Source organism: Camarhynchus parvulus, chromosome 1A (assembly GCF_901933205.1).
Source record: "Camarhynchus parvulus chromosome 1A, STF_HiC, whole genome shotgun sequence".
NCBI lineage: Eukaryota > Metazoa > Chordata > Aves > Passeriformes > Thraupidae > Camarhynchus > Camarhynchus parvulus.
The window spans coordinates 15061940-15083177 of NC_044586.1; the positions used below are offsets into that span (position 1 = coordinate 15061940).

The 21238-nt window shown below is 40.7% G+C and overlaps 1 protein-coding gene across 5 annotated transcripts in view; it reads right to left on the reverse strand.

Annotated features, from left to right (window-relative positions):
* ITPR2 (inositol 1,4,5-trisphosphate receptor type 2) overlaps positions 1-21238 on the reverse strand; it is a 241879-nt gene that overhangs the window by 160308 nt on the left and 60333 nt on the right. For 4 of the 5 annotated variants that reach the window (XM_030959744.1, XM_030959743.1, XM_030959742.1 and 1 more), the window contains 11 exons: positions 15543-15697; positions 14055-14154; positions 13774-13934; positions 11461-11602; positions 10547-10705; positions 9506-9678; positions 7255-7374; positions 6968-7153; positions 6148-6399; positions 5169-5313; positions 4099-4249 (listed from right to left, as the gene is read on the reverse strand). In XM_030959744.1, the coding sequence (XP_030815604.1) occupies positions 4099-4249; positions 5169-5313; positions 6148-6399; positions 6968-7153; positions 7255-7374; positions 9506-9678; positions 10547-10705; positions 11461-11602; positions 13774-13934; positions 14055-14154; positions 15543-15697 (1744 nt within the window). The remainder of the gene's footprint in view (positions 1-4098; positions 4250-5168; positions 5314-6147; positions 6400-6967; positions 7154-7254; positions 7375-9505; positions 9679-10546; positions 10706-11460; positions 11603-13773; positions 13935-14054; positions 14155-15542; positions 15698-21238) is intronic. The other variant, XM_030959741.1, reaches the window with a different exon arrangement.

Genomic DNA, 21238 nt, shown 5'->3' on the forward strand with positions numbered 1-21238 from the left:
TCCTGACTCCAATTTTCACAATGTGGACTGGTCAAACCAGTCAGGAATCCAGCTCACCAGTTCCCAACAACTTCGCATTACCAGATGTTGGAAACTTTTGTTGCTACTGACCTGGAAAAAGTAAATGGAAAGACAGCATAACCTACCTGTCCCCAGATTTATTCAGCACTGATTTCCCATAGAAATCAATACATTTTAAGAAAACTAAAATACAAAACCTATCATGTAAAATATATACACCCTGACAAAAATTCTCAACTTCTACAGAGATGCCACCTTCCATCTACTACAGCTGTAGAATAGAAATTACATGACTTATCCATTTGGGCAAACCCCTTTTCAAGTCATTTTTCTTAGAACCTGAAAATAACTGTGATTCTGAATTGGCATAACTATTGACAAAGTCTTGTTAAATATAGATTCACTATCAATCTATGCAAATTTACACTTAAATAGTGATGAAAATTAAAATATACAGAACCTAAACTGGTATTCAGTAGCACTTTTTCTACAAACGATTTACAGGATCATGCCCCTAATGCTTGATAAAACTTAAACATATTTGTTTATACCAATAAACTGTCAGTCTCAGGCATCATGACTAGCTTTCAGTGTTTGTCAAAACTGGAGTTACGAGCTACACTTCAAAGCCCTAAGCTCAAGGAATGAAATACATGTTCTTACTGAATTAAAGCTTCTGCCTAGACATTTGTGATCCCTGACTGGAAGCTTTAAAAAAACCACTTAACCAATAAACAAACATAAAAACCCAAACAAAGCCCCACAGTTTATATAAACTCCAACATTTAAACTTCCATAAATTCATAATATAGACACAAAAATCACAACAAAAACAATCATACCTGTTTGTTTGTTTATTTAAAGACCATCAGTGTTATGATTTTTGCAACTCAGGGAAGCTATTTTTTCTTTAGAAAGGAGCTAGGTTAACCTGCACATCCCTAGAGTAATAATGTGTTGGAGGGACACCTACCTGCAATATTCTGCAAAGGTTTGGTATGAATGTTATAAGTATTGGACCTGCCAGAGAGGATGCTGCAGTCTGGAGAGATGTGGGAGAATGGAATCTGACCTCCTCTAAAGGCAAGAACTCACCCTCACACCCCCCTGACTGAAGAGAGAGGTCCCACCACCCTGAAAGAGGGCAGGGAACAATCCATCTGTCTGTGTTTTATGAAAATTATGAATAAGAAAACACTTGCTGGAAAAAATCAACAGACCATTCTGATTTTAGAAACTGCCATCACATTTTCCAAAATCTAAAAAAACTGACTGAGGTAATTCCTACTTTCACCCTTTTTAATAACCTAAGAAACCAGTATCATAAATTAAAAGAGACAATAAAAAGCCAGGACAGGTAACTAATAAAACAACTAACATGTTCTGAGCAACACAGTTTTATAAGAGAGGATATCTGTGTAAGAAGGGAAGGGAACCCTTGCGTGTACAATCTCATAATTACTATAAAATGGAAACTCAGTGTATACCTGCAGCTTTGCATGGTGAACAGTCCTTACTCTCAGAGTGAGGGGAGATCTAGAAAAAATTCCCAAGACCAATTTCTGTGCTTGCCTGTTCATTCCTCAGGATCCCTAGTGCATCCTGGACAAGACAGATCCAGACTCCACAGGACCCAGGGAACACCTGTGTTTCTGGACTTACCCTGGGGATCATCTGCAGTCCAACACAAGCAGAGAGGCCCAGAAGTTCCAGCCCAGCACCACCCCTCAGTGGTGCAATGTGCCCCTAAAGTGAGGCTGGTTGATTCTTGAGCAGTTCTCCTTAATGAAAAGCACTCCCCTGTTTTGCTCAAGTTGTGATTTTCAGACATGAAATATGTTCTTTGAACATGAAGCACTATGAGCTGGGTGCTCAAAGATAGTGAATAGGAGTTATTAAACTGCTTCAACTTCATCCTTGTGACACATGCATCTTTATAGCTCACGGGCAGGTAAGTTTGCACCTCCAGAGAAAGCAGGAGGAAAGGCAAGATGCTTGGACACAGCAGTTAAATATTCAGGATCATGCTGTCTCAGGTGCAAAGCGAATGCATACCTTATGTAGTTTATAGTTTCTCAATCAGAAAAGAAAAGGGAGGTTGAAGAAAAGATCTGACCACCCAAAGGCATCCTTTTCTTTTACAAAGACTGTAGAAGGCCTCTCCAGAAAGTCTTACAGCTATTTCTACATAAAAACACATTGTCTCACCACAGCAAAGTTTCAATGCCTGTTTTTAAGTTTAGACAGCACAGCCAATATCTCCAGGCTCCTGTAAGATTGCAGACAGGACTGACAATAGTCTGCACCAGCAAAAAAACCTCTCCAAAGCTTTCTAGACATAGAGTTAGTAGAAAAAGGGGAAAAACCCCAACCAAACAAACCAAACCAACCCACAGGCAATTAACAAGAGAACATCCATGAATTGTCACATCCTGACCTGAACTGGTCAGTGTTTGAAAGGTAAACATCCATGGAGACAGCTACAGCAGGAAAGAAATTTAAATAATCTGTACAAAGGTTGAAGGTAATTTTAAAAATCACACTTTTGTTCTGTGCCTTTTTTGCTGAAAGAACATGAGACAAAACAAGATTTCTGACAAAAAGCTCCCAACAAGGCTCCAGTACATGGTTGAGTATTACTAAAAAGGCTACTGAGCTTCCATTTGCAGGGTGGTGCCATTTGCAACATTCCTTCACTCATTTATTTCAAAGCAAATTCATTGATTTGCATGGAATTGCCAAGGAAATTCACATAACTGAGAGCAGGTCTGTTTGCACTTAATGGGCGTTTCTTTCCTCTCTTACATAGCTTGAAAGGAAACACTTCTGCAGAAATAAAAGGGACTTAAGGACAAAACATGATTTTATGGGTAATAAATGTGAGTTAAAAAAACACTAAACAAGATGTATAATGAGGATTAAAGGCTTGGGCAGAGTGAGAACTAAGCAGAAGAACCACATCTGCATGTCCCATGTTGTAAATATGCCAAGATTGTGTCTGGAGTCAAACTGTGTCCAGAGCCATTTAAGAAGAGAGTCTGCAATGCAGTCTTTCAGGGACAAAAAAGGAAAACATAATTCCAAGTGTCTGGGCATACAGTCTTTTCTCTAGTGCTGAGGAGGGACTGCAGCCAGCTACAGCATGACTTGGTGTGCACTGCATTGCAGGAAAGACTTCCAGAGGGTGTCACTAAAGTCTGCTGGCAGTGATGGAGAGAAGATCAAGAGAACCAAGCATATGACTTCTTGGTTCAGAGATGACAATGACAGTCTACACCTCTCCAGAGTGTGTGAGTCTCAAAGAAGAAAAGAGTTGTGAAGAACAGCACACTCCTGCAGGGCATCTGTGGGAGTGACTGAGCAAAATGATTATTAGAAAATCTCAAGGCTGGGAAAAGGCCTCCCAGAGAAAACACAAAATAATTGTTTGCAACAAGACAGCTCATCCATTTTGGTGCTGTGAGCCAGCTGGCTGGCAACACCAGCTACATATTAAAAGAGAATTTTCCATCAGTCAGTCTTCTGGACCCTCAGCCCACACCACAGTCACGCCTCTCTTCCACTCACACAGGAAAACTAAATGCTACGTTTCAGCACCTTCCTGGCATGCTCATTAAAACCCAGTTTTAAACCATGGGAGCAAAAGCAGTGGGACATACAGAATAGTCCTAGAGTTGTCAGAGAGGCATTGTGGTCTGGGTTCAAAGAAGCACATTCTAAGCTGACAAACACAGGCAGAGGATGGCCTCCTCTGGACTTCCTTTGGGTACTTCTGCCATTGTGGGACCAGAACCATCTCATTCTCCCTTTCACTGAAGTGCTAAGATTAACAATCAGCCGTGCCACACATGAGCCACCACAACACCAACGCAGTACCCACAAGTCATGAAGGATGCAGGTCTGTTCAAAAAGGTTCTTTTTTAGCTGATCATCTTAATGCCCCCTGCAATGCATTCCTGTAGCTGGGCTGATGTGGGAATACAGAACCTTGAAAGAGTAATGAGATGTTCCATAAATTATTTCCAACTTAAAAAGCTAATTACCCACTGGAATAACAGTCTGTGCTGCTCATCTCACCTCCATCCTGAAACTTGCTCAGCCTTTCGAAGTACGACGAGATGGGAACTTGAACAATATCCAGAATTGCCAGCAGCGTCCGGGTCAGCCTGAGAAGCTCACTAAAACTATAAAAGCCAAAGTATATGAGGTTTCGAGCCAGGTGTACCACCTAGGAGAAAAATAAAATAAAAATGAAGGAAGTACTGACAGATTTTGTGATTTTCAATTGCATTGCACACAGCAGCTTCCACAGAACTTCAGATCTTGAGTGCATTCAAACTAGCACAAGTCTTGCCACTGATTTTTGGACTAAGGCCAGTGACATTAAATGTTTGTCAGGATTAGACAAACCAATTAATCAGTCAGGTTACTGCAGACAGCAAAACCAAGGTGAGATTTAGGAAAGCTTGGGAGGATAAAATTACATCTCTGAAAAGATATAAGATCAAGAAGAAAGACTCTGGGAAATTATTTTAAAAGGCAGCAGCTTTGGGGAAGATAGAAGTCAGCAGAAGAGTAAGATGATAGGTTTGCACAGAGGTGATTTCAGGTGACCAGAGGCAAAAGCAACAGAGAAGTAGGCTGGAGGAAGAACTATAAAAGCTGTAAGCATTTCCCCTTTATTCTCTGCTATTTGAACCTAGAAAATCTAGGCCTATCTAAAGTTTCTGTCAGGAATTTCAAACAATGTTTAAACCACAGGATTAGGTTATCCAGAGTGTTTCATTGAGTGTAATACCCTATACATAAAACAGCTCTTACTTATACTGAAGAATCCTTGTAAGTTATTTCACCAATAAAGAAAGAGCAGGAATATTCACCATTCACTCCCCAGAAATTCTCTCTCCCTCCACTGAAATGCAACCACCCCAGGAGAAGGAAAGCGAGGTTGGAAAAATACAGGAGACAAGAATATTATTTTCTGCAGTACCAGTCAGCACCAAGAACAATGGAATTAGGAACAGGTGCTTCTTTAGGCTATTTTACACCAACATTTATTCTGCAAATGGCTTTATTTTGAAAGCAGCAACATCATCTTATCTGAAATGAGAAATACTATATGTAGGATGCAGATAGCTGAGAGGTACCTCAAATGTAAGTTTGTTTTTTTCTTTGTCTCCAAAGGGAAAGGGCTGATTCACAACTTCTTTCAAGTACTCTTCTACAAATTCCATTGTTAGTGCAAACTTTGTCTTCATTTCATTCCTTGAAGAGTCAGTGAAGGAATCATACCTACAATACAAGGTACAGAAAGAATATCTCTATATCAGGATCAGCTGTCACTAAAGAAAAAACAAACCAGTCATGACCCTCTGAGATTACTTAGTTCAGCTCTCTGGAGATACGGAAAGCGGATGCCCAAACCTTCCCTTCAACAGTACCAGGAATGGGAAGAATACAGACAGGATAATACCACTCTTGTGGCAGATAGAACTCTTAAATCTTGCTGTGGCAATTCAACGAGGTCATTAACAGAAACAACACTGCCTGCTGCACTGCTGTGCTTCTTCCTCTGTCTCTCCAGCCAGATATTTCCTGTCTGGGAGCATCTCAGTGCTACTGCTCCATCAAATCAGTGGAGCCAGACAGGGTTTCCACTGAAATCAATGGTCCTTTCTCTAAAATTAAATTTAACACATGCTTAAGTACTTCACTAAGTGAAGGCCAAAGCCTCTGTTAGTTGTTTGTGGACAGAGGCTGTGTCTTAATTCTGGGTTCCCAGCTGTGGCTTTCTGTTGAACTTGAGGTATAAAACCGAGTTCCAGCCTAGCAAACCTGTCATGTGAGACACAATGGGTTTACTTGGAGTGCAGCTGGTCTGAGGAAAGGCCATTCCATCTTCCCCAGCTTGTCCAATAAAAGAACATAGTGAAAAATAAAATTTAAATATTTAATCATTGAAAGCTGCCCATTGAAGTTTCCAAGAGTAACAATAATTAATAGTTCATGCTCTGCAAAAAAATGCTTTTTCATACATGTTTTGTGGACACTGGACATCTACAACCATTTTATTCTGAGACTAACCCTACAAAGAGCTTTTGTACTTTTGAAGCGCTTTCAACTCACTCATGAATGGTGATCTTGGTAGGAATTTCAGTCCACAATCTGGCATACTTGACAGGCACCACAGACTCCTGGGGATCTCTGTCCACATGCATGTGCAGCATCAGGCGGCAAAAGGAAGCCCGCAGGTCATAGGGGAGGCTCTCATCAGACATACACCTGAGGATCAAGTCTACTGACAGCTGGGCAGAAATCTGGTTGATGGCAAGATACTGGCGGTCCAGGCACATTCTTGCAAAGAGGTTCAGTTGGTACCTTAAAAAGGTAATAACAAGGAAATGGGTTGGAAATGAAAGAAGACTCAGAATCACATGTCAGAAGCCTGTTGTGAGCCTTTCTGATATAAATCCTAAAAAACAGCAAGAGTGATTTTGTTAAGTAAGGGAGCAACTTGACATTAAAATTATTTGTTAAATTGTTGCTTCAATTTTGTAAAACATTATTCCACGATCCCATTTCTTCTCTAATCCTCCAGACACTCAGGACACTCGCTTCTCAGATCATGCCTTGCTTCCAGGGCAGCACAACCTAAAAGCTCAATAAAAAAAAGGTTAGAGGCAAAATAAAAGACACACAAAGAGATGTGATGAGCAAAGGAAACCCAAGATTGGCCTGGAATAGGCAGCAGAGACTGCGATAACTCCCACAAGAAAAACTTGAAATGAACTCTTAGTCTCAGTTTCTGGCATGGAACTGATTTAATGTTTTTTTTCTTTCACAATTCTGGTTTCCTTTTTTGATATTGCCAAATGAACTGGATAGGAACAGCACTGGGTGTCTTCAGAGAGTTTATATTTTCTTCCCTTTGAACAAGCAATTTTACCTGTAGTAGGTAAGAACTTCTAAATCAGCTTTTGTGCCCTCCTTTGCCTCCTGAGCCAGATGCCTGATGGCTTTGCCATGAGGCTCCTTGTTGCTGTCGATCCAGTAAAGCCACACTTCCTCTTCATCAATGTCATCTGAGATGACTGGGCATTCCAGGGGATTGTCCATTTGGGTTGAAACCAGCCTGCAAACACAAACCACTCACAATGGAGCCACAAGCAAAGTGCTGAGAATTTAAGAGAGCAGACAACAAAAAGGTGGCATGTTCCGATTACAGATACTCACTTGGTCTGGATGAGAATGTCAGCATTCCCTGGGCTCAGCATAAACTTGCAGATGAGTTCCTGAGTTACTGGTATTGCTGTGGTGTTAGATACACACAGGTCTGACAGGTAATCCAAGAATCTGCAGAAAACCACAGATGCAGCAGAATATGAGACTTAAACTACTACTGGAGAACTGCAGTAGAAATCTCTACCACACAGCACTAGAGGATGGGTAGACTACAGGGACTCTGTATCATGATATTTATCAACATATTATCTTTGCCAGTTCATACTCTTGCAGCTCACAACACCTTCCACTAGATCAGGTTACTCCAAGCCCCATCCAACCTGGCCTTGAACACTGCCAGGGAATGCTGGGCAACCAGAGAAGAGTGCAGATCTGTCAGGACCTGCAGATAGGACTTTGCATTCAAAGAGGTCATTCCATGTAAAGCAGAAAGAACAAAGCTTTGCAGGGAAATCATCTTCCTATTAATTTGTCTCTCAAATTTAGGTCTTCTGATGTTTAACAAGGCTCAGGCTGAGGCTTTCCTCACAGCTGGGACATTCATTAGGTACGTGGGTTTGTCTCTTTTCAGGGATTTCTCTGTGTGCAGTAACAGTAATCCATTTTTCAGCCTTTGACACACTGCAGTATAAAAAGAGCCTCTTCCTTCTATGTAGTTTCCACTTTCCATTATAGGAATTAAGTATCTCTGAACCCACCACTCCTCTAGCAAATGTGGCTAAAACTGAGCAAGGTCTTCAAGAGCTGGTAGGGGAGCAGATGTGAACAGGCACACACAGATCATGTATTCCACTTCCTTAGAAATCTAGGTACAAACTCTGACCATCTCCTATCAGCCATCCAAGGATCCAACAGTTTGAACCTCTAAGCACAGACCACAGTCCCCACTCAAGTCTGGGAACTGTACTGGGTGAGTACAGACGGCATTTTTAGGGCAGACTTAGGAAAAAATCCACCCACATAACTGAAATGAAGCTTTGTGGCAACTAGTAATTAAAAGTGCATAGCAATCACAAAGATAAAATTAAGCAAACAGCACATAATTACATGGAATTCTGGGGAAGTCACCTGGTTGGGGCTAAAACTCAGGAAGGTTTTTTATTTTGTAGCTCATGTGTTTTAGAGCAGAATGCCACAATTCTCACTCACCCCAACAGTGCTGCAAAAATCTACAAGACTCTCCATAAAAATCAGTATCAAGATCAAGTCTTTACTGTTCAGATTACACCATTCTGAAAAGGGGCAATTTTGAAACATTTATTGCTCCTGAACTCCTCAGAGTGGATACACAGCAGTTGCATGATGTGGTTCTGGCAGAAATTCCATTACATCCTCCATCACAAGAAAATGCAATGTGAGATTTTCAATAAACACAGACCCTTCAGAGACAGAGCTGATCCTGTGATTTCCTCTTCATTTTGACCAAACCAAACACAGCTGAGCAGGGGAGAGGCAATGAGATTACAGAGTGAGGCCAAAGAGGCATATAGAAAATAATTGAGGCAGTGAAGCACCAAGGCCTTGAGCAATATCCTTAAAGGCTACCTGGAAAATGGTATTCACAATTACAGAGGACAATATTTGGCCTTCAGTACATTCATTTCTTATACTTGTATTACTTTGCTCATTTTATAACTAAAAATCCAATCATAAAGAGATTTTTCCATTTAAAAATAAAGAAATCCAATTCTTTTATATTCTGACCTGAAGCTTATTAAAAAAAAAATCAGCTGAGTGAAGTTCAAGGCCAGAAATTTTAATTTGGAATAAAATCCGGTCTAGGACACAAGTTTATGGAATCTTCATTGTCCTAGGCCCTTTTCAGGTCTGACCTGGAATCAGAACCTGCAGGAAAACTGATATTAATAAAAGCTTAGAAAAATTGACAAGTGTATATAATTTACACTAGGATTATTAGCAGGGGAACCAACAAAAGTGGCAGTTTCACAGAGGAACTGCAGAGCTGGGAGAAATTAGACTTTTTCTTAATTTCTCTTTGCCCCAGTCAGAACTGAGACCAAATTTTCAAGGTTGTCCTGTAAAGTATAAGCCCTCTTTTGAGTAACCTCTAGTTTTCAAATGTGGATATGGTTAAATTCCAAGAATTACAGGTAGTTCTAATATTTTCTGTACAAGTGGGGTTTTTATTTGCCAGGTCAAAGCAGGGAGAAAGAGACATCAAAGCAATGAATAGTATGCAATTCACAGCTACTGCACAAATGCTACATGGACCACTTCAAACCTTGGCTCTCGATTTCTCCTGAGTAAATTCACAAACGTCTCTATTTCTTTAGCCGTGATGTGTTTCTCTAGCAGTTTTCTGTTGTTGTGCAACAAAGCTGTGATGGTGTCTTCTGCCAGAATATCATAACCAATCTGGGACTGCATGATGCAGAAGTTCTTAGCAATGTACTCCTGAAAAAAGGAAGAATTCCCATGATGACCTGCTGAGCAGCCATGCTTTCTGTTTTAGAACCAGAGGTATCCAAGTTAGTTAGCAATCAAAATAACACTCAAAACTTTCCTCTCTGAACTGGCCTGAACAAAAGAACTTCCAAATACCTTAAATATGTACCCTGAGAAAAAGATTCCATATTAGGGATGACTAACTCTTATTATTCTTTCATAAACCAAAGGAATGAATCCATGAAAATACATATAAAATTCAAGAAATGGCAACCTCTTTTTTTTTTTTAAAAAAAAGGGAAAACTGAAAGGTTTTTATAGTGTTTAAGAAGCTTTTTTCCTGAGTCTTCCCTCCTCCTTTTCTCTCCCTTCAGGACAGAAATATTTCTGTAAAACACTGGAAAGAAAACAAAGAAGCCACACAGCAGTTCAGGCTTTTATCTCCAGTTCCTTTAGTCCATGTTCTGAAATACCTCTTGCTCACAGGGAGTCTCCAGCAGCGGGAAATCAGGCTACCTGATATAACAACCTCTGCTCTGACTCACTGCCATCCCTCTACAAATATTTAAGCAAGAGAACCAGAAACAGACAGCTTTGCAGATTTCCCACTTTGCAATCCAGGCTCCAAGAACATATTTTTAATAACAGAAAGCTCATGAATGAAGCAGTGAGCCCCAGTCTCAGTCTGCAAAAGTACAAAGTGAACTTGTGATATTCATTGTTGAACTTTCAATTCACATACTAGTAAGCTATACACACACAAAAAAAGGCCTTTCCCCATTACACAGAATCCCACTTGTAAGTGCAGAGCACCATGTCAAACCCAGGACATATAATTATAGAAATCAGGAGGAAAATTATCTTTAATACCACTGACCTGGTTCTTCCTGTAGTCCTGTTGGGAGTGTCTTAGAACCCTGTAACATAATCTTAACATGTATTTGTAGGGAGCATATCTCTGGTCACCCAGGTCTTCAAGTCTCAGCATTGATCCTTCACCTTTGTCCTTAAAAGGAGCTTTGAGGATGCCAAATATCTGTTCAAAATCAAAATCACTAAAAGTGAAAACCAGACCCAGATTTCTGCTGAACTGGCATAATGGAAGTTCAGCAGAAATCAAAGATAATGGAAATGTCCTCTGACAGGATCAGCACAACAGCCTTGACTAAATACAAGAGGGGACACAATCTGAGACATCACAGCCTTATGCATTTGGGGTTAGCTTTACATTTCCCACCAACTTGACTGATATTGATTTTTCTTTACTATCCCCAAATTTAAACACTTTTAGTTACATGTCTTAACTTTGGATAATTTAATGACGAAAAAGGAGGACAACACTGGCTTCTGTCCAGTCTCATCCTTTTTCCCTTTTTAGAAGTTTCTTTCAGTTGGCTTCTCAAAAAGAACATTAATTATATTTACTTGCAAGTTTGCCCTCATGCAAACAAAGTCAGAGTTCCACAGGGGCACTATGTGGGGAGCACTTGAAGGATTGGGACCATGTTCCATGTTTGTTTCAAATTTTGTGAAGAATTTGCTCTCAAACATGATCTTAAATCTTATCAGAATCACATGAAATTAAGAGCCCCCTACAGCCCCTTGTGCTTGACTCTGATTTAGGGACCAAGAGATGAGCTTTGACCAAGTAGTGCCATTTCTACCCAATCCAACAAGACACAAACCCGACCTGGCATAAGCCAACTTACCCAAAAATAACTTTTTCTCCCACCACTCTCTCCTGCAATCTGTTTGCAAATACAGTTAAGTTATTAGCACAGTAGGACATACCTGAGCCAATATATTTTGCTCCCTCATTAATTTCTGTCGTTCCCGGTTTGGCTTGGTAACGATCACATCCAAAACTTCTTGCCCATTATTGGGCACATCAGCAACAAAGAAAATGAGATCTTCCAGTAGCTTGGTTACAAACCTAGAATGAATAGACAAATCATTACTATAAACAGTTACTCAACACTTGCTAGGATTCATTAAGAATGAAAATCACATTTATGCTAAGCTTTACCTGGCACAATGGAACTTCCACCACTGTAAAGTTAAGTTTGACATGTACATTAAGGATTCCAAGCCTTGGTTCAGCAGAAGCTTAAATCAATCACAGGGCTGTTTACCAAGGCATTAAACAACAACCAGAGGGAAAACAAGAGAAAAATACAGGCTGCTGGATTGATACACAGTATTCAGAGACCCAAAATCTATACCTGGTGGCCTCAAGGCCCAGGGAGCAGTAAAAAGAAACTTACACAGCCTAGCAAGGATTTTTATGCTTTATCATGGGTCCATGAAACAAGATAATGGACTCACCAGAGGAATAAAAAACATTCTGCCACTAGCTAATTTCCCTACTGACCCATGAAACTCTTTCATATATACATTTTTTCATAAATATATTCATATATAACTGTTTTCCTATCTATACTGACCCAAGAAACTGAATTTGTTTCACTCTTCGCTAAACAAAAGATTTGTCAGAAGCAGGTGCTAAAAACAACAGAGGCAGTAGTAATTCCTTCTCTCCCACCTTCAGAAAATGCAAAAAGACAGAATTTAAATGGAAAAAAAAAAGAAAACAAAGTCATTGCTGCCTCCTTGTTACTAACACCTTGCCAGACATGCAGTGAGAAACACAGATGTCCACAGATTTCAAAGAATATCCCTTCACAGCACCAGCAATCTTTTACATGAAAAACTCAGCATCATCTCAGTTTGGTCAATGTTATTTGTTAGTCTATATCTAACAAATCTGCCAGCTATGAAAGAGGCAGGAAAATTCCCAAGAGATTTTCAGTCACCTGTGGGAGCCAGACACAAAGTTCCCATTATCCACAAGTGAGCTGGGCTGCTCACCTAAACTCTCTGAGTGAAGGGGTGTGTCACCCTCACAAAATAAAGTAGAAAAGGCAGCTGTAGGATGAAGCAATAAGGAATAAACTGTTGGGACTCCTATTTCTCTATGCTAGAAGGTGAAAAGACAGGAAAAAGATGGTTTGGGGGTTTTTCCAAAGGAAATCACAAGAACTAACAAATAATGGCACTGTTGTGAAACAGCTCTGTATTGTTTTACATGTTTGTTGTACCAATCTGTCAACATCAAGACCTGACAATACTGACAGTGACAGGTTCATATAGAGATGTCCCACCTGGACACTGTCGTATCCCTCTCTGAGTCAACTCAATCATGAAATGGCCCCCACAGCTTTTCAAGGCTGAGTCCCAACACCCAGGCATTAAAAATCTGCATGTTAGGACATTAAATCATCTGGTCTAATTTCTACTGGAAACTGACAGCAAAAATTCAGTTTCATCACCAAAAATCAACATTTCAGAAAAAAAAAATAGCTGTATATGATGTATTACAGTTATGAATTCACACTGTCAGAGATGCTGTCTTATACTCAGTTTAACCACAGGCAGCTGAAGACAAATAGTGAACTACATCACTGGCAGAGGAATATATCTGGCTACAATGTACAACAAATGCACTACAAAATCCCTTGATTCAGGGGACGGTGTGAGGAGCAGACATTCCAATAGTGCCACAGGAAAAATGAGGATGAACACAAGGGGTAAACACCAAATTGATGTGAAATAGAAAAAGAGAACAGGGGAAAATAGGGATGAGAAAGCAAATGGAGCAGCTTCTCAGTCACACTGAGACCCCCCTACCAAGGCTTTTGCAGATTTGCAGTGTGGTGAACTTCACACAAGTCCAGAGCTCTGCAGTGCTGCTTTCATGTACATGAGAATTAGATGTAATGCACCCTCACATTACAGCTCAGAAGCAGATTATCAAAAGAAATCCAGACAAAGACATTTGCCCAGGGAGCTACCCATTTATTTATGTGGCCAGTGAGCTGGTGGAAGTGCTGTTTACCCCTCTTTTACATAGGAGATACACAGACTAGCCTGAGGAACAGCAAGGATGCTCCAACAGAGGTAGCATCTAGCTCCAGGCTGGCACTCTCAGAACTGAAGTGTCCTCTCCCAGTTGCCTCTGTCCATGTGGATATCACCTACCTATGACTGTGTTATCATGAGTAACCAAACACCAATTTAGCAGGGGAAAAAATAAAACTCACTGACCTCCTTTCATTCTGGGTTATTGTTCCATTCTCCAGCTTTTTAACAGTTGATGCTAAAACCTTGTTGGCATCATTGGCGAAGTCCAAGTCTCTGACCTCGGACAGAGGAACCGATACAATGGCAAAAGCTTCCTTGTCCTCTTTGGTTTGGCACGTCCCAATCTGCAATAATTTTTGGTTTAAAGTGGGTGAGAAATCCTCTTACCTTTAACCTAATTATTATGCACATTTCATAGGTTAGAAGTGAGCCAGCTTCAGGAATGAGTTTGGGATTTTGTTTACCTTTAACATCACAGGCCTCTCTTCCTCAGTGTCTATTGGGATGCTGGTGCTGGTGACCCAAGTGTTGGTGCACAAGTGCCTCAGTCGGACGTAGGAGTTCCTAAAGGGGACAGAGCAAACAGCACCTGAGATGGACCAGTCCTGAGCCCACGTGGGCAAGTGGGATGCCCTGCAACACCTGCCTGTGGCATGAGGCTGGAGAGCAGGAGCCACGCCAGCCACTGCAATAAAAAGGGGAGGTGTACCTAAAAGACACTGCAGTACCCTCTCCCTTGACTCCTTCTTTCTCGCCCAGAGCAGAGCTGCAACAAGAACAGCCATCATCTTGGCATTATGCAGAATGCTGGGTTTAAGTATTTATGTAAGTCTAGGAGTAAAATATTCTTTAAAGGAAAAAAACTAAAAGGAAGATGTTATAAAATCCCATCTGAGCAGAAATACATTTCATGAATAAACCCAATTCTTTTATTATTTTTTTGCCTGCAGAATAACAAATGCTTTTAAGCTGTCACAGCACAAAAGCCAGAAAGTAAAGCTGACCGTGGTTTCACAGCTTCATCATTATGATCTGCAAACCCTTGTTCCAGAGCAAGCATTTACAGTACCAGTTCTCAACTGAAAATCAAGTGAACAAAGAGCAGCTATGAGATCCTTCTAAATTCTTTCCATATGATAATCTGTGGTATTATCAAAAAGCAGAGCTGAGAAATCAATTACAATTTTAACTCTGAATTTTACTTTTGAAATATATTCACTGTGGTCTCCATTCACGCTCTCCCTTTCACACTGATGGGCTTTTGAGTATTCAAGTAAGCAAATTATCTGGCAGAACTTAGCATAGCAAACAAACTTCAAAGTCACATACATCAGTATTTGTGGGTACCCAGCTTTAAAATCCACCCTCATAACAACCAGCCCCAAGTGTCTGCAAACCCATTCAGTCACAACCAACACCATGTGACTTATCTAACCAATCTCAGCTATGTTACACAGCTAAAATTTCAAATATTGACAATTAAAACCCAGAAGCCACTTGCTGAATACATTTGAATAACAAATGTGCTCAGTGGCATCATGATCTGTCAGGGAAACAGAAGCCCAGCTCACCCCACACATTATTTTGTTGGGAACAATTCAGTTAAATCTATTAAAAGTACCTTTTTTTTTTTTTTCAAACAGTGCACAGAGCTCAATTCTATCCTCACACAGATCTGTGCAATATTTAGACCATTATTTTTCTCTTCACAGACTCTCTCTAAGTGTCACTTGTTTTATCCTTGTAATTATTTTACCCAGTCACAGCAGCAGTATCATGTTTTATACATACCTTATTTATCCATGAACACTCCTCAAATTTTAACAGAAGGATAATACTTGCTCATGTTTGCTTTTTTTCTGCTTTACTCACCAGCATAATGCCAGGAAGAAACCCTGTCAATACAGAACTATTTTCTGCCCTTTTTTAATTTCCTTTTTTTTTTATTTTACCTTGGAACCAGGCAATCAGCTCTCTGAAGTGTGGTGGCATCCAGTTCAAAGAGAGATGCGATGTCATTTCCATGTGGCACAGAGACCAAAGTATACATAATCTTCTCCCCTGCCTGGCGTTTCTTCTTTGAAGCAGGAAGGTCGCCTTCTCTCTGCTGATTAGGCACAAGGGTTATTTGCTTACATCAGGGCCCATTAGAAATTCTTCAATTACCTTGCAGACAAGTAATACATCTGAATTTTTTTTTTTTACTTTTGAGCAAGAATCTACCACGACTGGCTTAGGAGTAACACAAAGGATGCACTTTGCTTCATGGGGTCTCAGGCAGTCATTAGAACAACAGCAGGCCACAAGCTATAGAGGCATTGCAGCACTGGATATGCTTTATTTGACACCTACAACCTCAAAAACCTGCAGTGTAGTTGCAGACCCCTCATTCCCACCTGATGCAACTACGCAGTGCTGATTTGGAAAGGGCCACGTTTGAAAGAAGAGAATGAATGAAAATTAGATTTTTATTTTGACAAGTAGATTTTTATTTTAGACAAGGAGGGGATTTAAAAAGTAAGCATGTTTCAATCTATTGTTGTTTTATGTAAGTTTGATGGCTTTTTCCTCTCAGATTGCAGAATCAGCTTACAGAGAATCACAGAATCATTTAGGTTGGAAAAGATCTCTAAGATCATCAAGTCCACCCTTTGACCACCTTGTCACTAAACTCACCACCTTGTCAACTAAACTCGAGGGATGTCCAGTTGTTTCCTGAATACCTCTAGGGATGGGGACTCCATCACCTCCCTGGGCAACCCCTTCCAATGCTTGTCAGACCTTTCCAAGAAGAAATTATTCCTGATGCCCAACCCGAACCTCCCCTGGAGCAGCTTGAGGCCCTTTACTCTTATCCTGCGGACACTCTCCAAAGAGCAGGAGGCAGAACATCTGCTCCATCCGGACCAGACTGCAAAGAGGGCAGGCAAAGCCCCAGCCGGATTGTATTACAAATCTCAGCACAGGCTGATAACACACCGAGGCTGGGTCCAACACAGGTCTGATTTTACCCTCTGCAAGGGCAAGGGTTGTTCCCTTCGAGGGACAGAGTTACTCAACCAAGGCCTTGAGCTACAGTGGGATCTGCCTCCCACGACCTGCTGAGAGCCCAAGGGAATTTTGCAACCCCACAGCACCATCCTCATATCTTTAGTCACCTCCACAGCTTTGCCTACAGACTCCAAATGCCACCTTCCCTGAGAACATTTCTTGGCTTGATGGAGTCATTCAGAGTCTGTGCCCATATCCGCACAGCAACCAAGAGAATTACTGGTGTGAGTAAAAGCTGCTCCTCTGGGGTGCAGAGTTACGTATCTTACAAAAGACTGATAACCAATTAAGAGACTGGCAGCCCAGGGCCATTCATGTACACAAAATGCATCACAGAGGGAGAGGAGAAGAGGAATGAGGAAAGCCAAAAGAGAAAAAATCCAACCCTGGAAGCATGAAATGCCATTATAATGATTTACAATACACCACTAAGGAAGAGCTGTACAACGTAAAAGGCCAGGCTCTACTTGGTTTGCATTAGTGGCTTGATTAAAACCAAACTGTAAGGGACAATCAAGGGCAAAGCTTTGATTATCCATATTGCCAACTGAAATTAAACAACAAAATCAAGGATGGGTGAAATTATGGAAAAAAGGGTTAGTTATCAACATATTTCAAGGCACTTTTTGAATCCTTCCAAAACATCAATTATTTCATTATCAAGCTTACAAAATGCCAGCTTTCGATCCCATGACTTCTATCAAGGATGGAGAGAGCAGAAAAAAAATACAGAAAGACATTTTTCCTAGGCTCCTCTAGTCATTAGGGTACTGCCACAAGTGTTTGAGAGGAAGGCTTGCTAAGACAAAGAGCAACCATCTCCCGTGACTTGCACAAGAGTAAACTCGTCTGACAGTTCCCACATCCTCTTGTATCTTATGCCCAAAAATACTACTGAAAAATGCACAAAAAAATTAACCTATATGCAAGCATTGAGAAAATAGCAAATTGCTTTTGTGATTTTCATACATATTTTGTTCTATGTACTTGTGATGAGACACAAACTGAAAAGGCATAGAAACAATAAAAAAATCCTTCTGAGAGCTTAACAGATGTGAGTCAGAGTCTAATATTAAATGAAAAACTACTTCCTACACTTCACAACAAAACAGAAAACTAGAAATCCAGTTTAAAATTCAAGAGGTCTGTAAAGGAGTGAGTAGTGTGGGATAGTTTAGAACAGCATCCAAACTTTTTTATATTTTCCACAACTTACATTGAAATCTAATTAGGGTTTCCCAGAAACTACCCATTTCACTATAATTTCCAAACTGAAATGACTGGTATACAAAAAGGCAGGACACTTCATAATTGTATGGTTTTCTTTTTATCCTGGGGCTCTGAGTAAAATACAGACCAAAATATGAAACCATACTGGGAGGGAACATGGACAGGACACCTGACCCAGACTGGGCAAAGGGATATTCCTCACCACAGAACACCATGACCAGTGTAAAGTGGGTGAGCTGGCAGGAGGCAGAGTCAAAGGCAGGTCTCCTATGCTTTAGGAGTTCACAACCATTAAGCTCTGTGGACAAGTTCCCCCAGCAGTTTGGGGCTAACCCTGCTCATTCCCTGATGATCCCAGAAGTTGTATAGATCCAGTTAAGCAATGAGTTCACCAGCCCTAAATGCCACCAACCAGGCTTAGCAGTTGGCAGACATAGGTACAAGATCTGGTTTTTAGCCTAAAAAGAAATTCCACCTCAACAGAGGGCAAGACAGTGCCTGCAACACAGCTAACTGCAATGCTGAGATTAGCTGAGCAAAATCAGACCTGCACAAGAGCTGTACAGCAGTTCCAGGCTGAACTCCCCCACAAACCTCAGAACTCTCCTTACAGCATTATTTTAGAATCTGAATCTCACAACTTAACCTGGGTTATAGGAGTTAAGCACTACTTGTGGAAAAAAAAATCTAACAAGAAGTGACCCCCAACCTGACAGCTCTGGAAAGAAGTTTTATACAAGGGGCACACGAGAGACAGCAATGCTGTCATTACATAGGACCAAACATGGATGTGTATTTGTGCCTCATTTTATGTCCCAGTGCACGTGCACTTGCCTGTGTGGGAGAGAGAGAATGCACAGACACTTGAATACAGAAAGCCTCTCATGATAAATTAAATTTAGTAAGCAGCTGTCAGAATCTGCACTTAACCCAGCCATTATTGAATCAGCAGGTGAGTCCATGTGAGGATGTGGAAAGAAGTGAAAGTACTAGGCTAGTTCAAATTAATTAGACAATAGCTTAGGAGAAGCATTGCATTCCTAAGCAGATGAAAACAAGATGACATTTGCTCATGTAGAAACTGGCATATGAGCAGATGCAGCCAGCAAAACTGGATTCAATTAAGAGAAAAGAAGAAAAGAACTGCAAAGGAACTCAAATGCAGAGAGAAGAAAATTCAACTTAAAGCAGTGTGAAGAGAAAGCCAATGGAACAGTTTCAGAGACGTTGGCAATGTGGTCAGTGACAGCCAAGGAAAGCACTTCCAGGACTTAATAAAAAACAAACAAAACCAGGTGAATTACATGCCAGGAGTATAGAGAACTGTGGGTAAAACAATCTTACCAAATAGTACATTCCTGGAAGGAAAATGTATATAGTTTTGATTGTCCCAAACAACAACACACATGTCGCAGACATCTTTTATGAAAAATCCTTTCCTTACGATTTTTCCTCCTGAGCAGCTGAGAGGCCTCAAGAACAAAATGTAAACAATAGTTATCTGCTGCTGTGGAATGCAACAGGTGGATCTTTGATTGGCCCATGTTGGTTGTTTCTAATTAATGGCCAATCACAGCCCAGTTGGCTCGGACAGACAGTCCGAGCCACAAACCTTTGTTATCATTCTTTCCTATTCTATTCTTAGCCAGCCTTCTGAAGAAATCTTTTCTTCTATTCTTTTAGTATAGTTTTAATGTAATATATATAATAAAATAATAAATCAAGCCTTCTGAAACATGGAGTCAGATCCTCATCTCTTCTCTCAACCTAAGACCCCTGTGAACACCATCACACAAACTAGCAACAGGCTGTCACAAGTCACATCAGACACATACCCAAGGCAAGGAAGGTGCAATCATTTCATTCTTGTGCACTAGTTAAATCACTCACAAGGATCAAGGAGATCACACATTGAGTTCTGCTTCTCCCCGGCAGGAGTTGGACCCACCCCTTCCAAACAACCCAGCGTTAAGTATCAGAGGTACAAAGAGCAGAGTCAGCTCCTTCAGCCTGAGAAAACCTCAGTGTGCACTGGCACAGAGAACTGTGAGCCCCCATCCTTATTCTGCAGCAGCAAAGCTCAACAATCACATCCAGGAAGGGGAACTGAATAAACCCCCATGACACAGCCAGGGTGGGACCCACTTAGGAAAGCAAAGGCTGAACATTCAAAAAAAGAGTCCTGGGTAGTGAGAAAAAACACCATTTTGGTGAGAAGGGGAAATACTGACCCAGATCCACAGCAAAGTCTTTAACTCCTGGGCTACCACCACTGATTTACACTGCACCATGACTTAAAAAGAAGCTTAAAGAGAAAAAAAGCACAAACATACTGCTTGCCATGTGGAAGGCAAATGTAAGGAGAGATAAATCCCATGCTGGAATCAGTGACAAAATAATCAGGTCCAATGAGATTTGTCCTCCTTGAGACTTACAGCTCAGCAGATAACCCTTTTCACAACTCTTAACAGAATTTGCTACTAATTGCTACTATCCCAAAACTTCCTTATTTAAGTCAACTGGGCATCATACCTAAAATTCAAGAGATCTACATGGAGTTTTGCTTACCAAAGGGCCTTCATTTCAACTGCAAAAAGCAATCCAAAAACACGACAGACCTAAAATACCTTTTCTTTTAGAAATCCAATCTACAATTCCAATCGGTGAAGACACCTCTTGTGGCATAGAGACAGACAAGAATAATGCCCTGCTCCTGAATGAATACATTAAGCTGCACTACAGATTTCAGCAGAAATTAAATTTAATAGCAGCTAGAGTTCTGAAAATGCCTGTTAAATCCAGAGCAATGTGGTATCTCAATACGTTAACCCAGTTTAGGAGGCTCTTACAAAACCAGCATTTTCACAGAGCAGTAACGTGAGCAGAACTTCATAGGTTAGATTATTTTTAAAATTCTTTATGAGAAGAAAATGGAGTAAATGAATGGCCAGCCTTGCTCCTGCCTACTAGGAGCCCTGGCAGACAGCACAGCAGTTAGCCTCCTGTAACACCTTCACTGTTGACTCATTTGTGAGTCATCTCGTTTTTAGCAGAGACATCACGTTGCAATCCTGTTGTTAGGAGCCAGAGACATTCTGTAAGAAACAATGTATGCATTTCCAGAGCTGATTCAGACCCGTGTGCAACAGCAGAATATTAATAATGTGCCAGCATCCGTGTCTCCCCTTCTCCCCCAGCCTCCCCAGTGGTCTGACTTCTGGCTTTATATAAGCTGCCATTTTTAAGCTGACTATTTTTCTTTTCTCTTTTCTTTTCAGTGTTTTTCAGATTGTCTATTCTACTTTTTAAACAGTGTCACCTATATAAAATATATAATTCAATATAGGTCATTCCTGGAAGGTAAAAT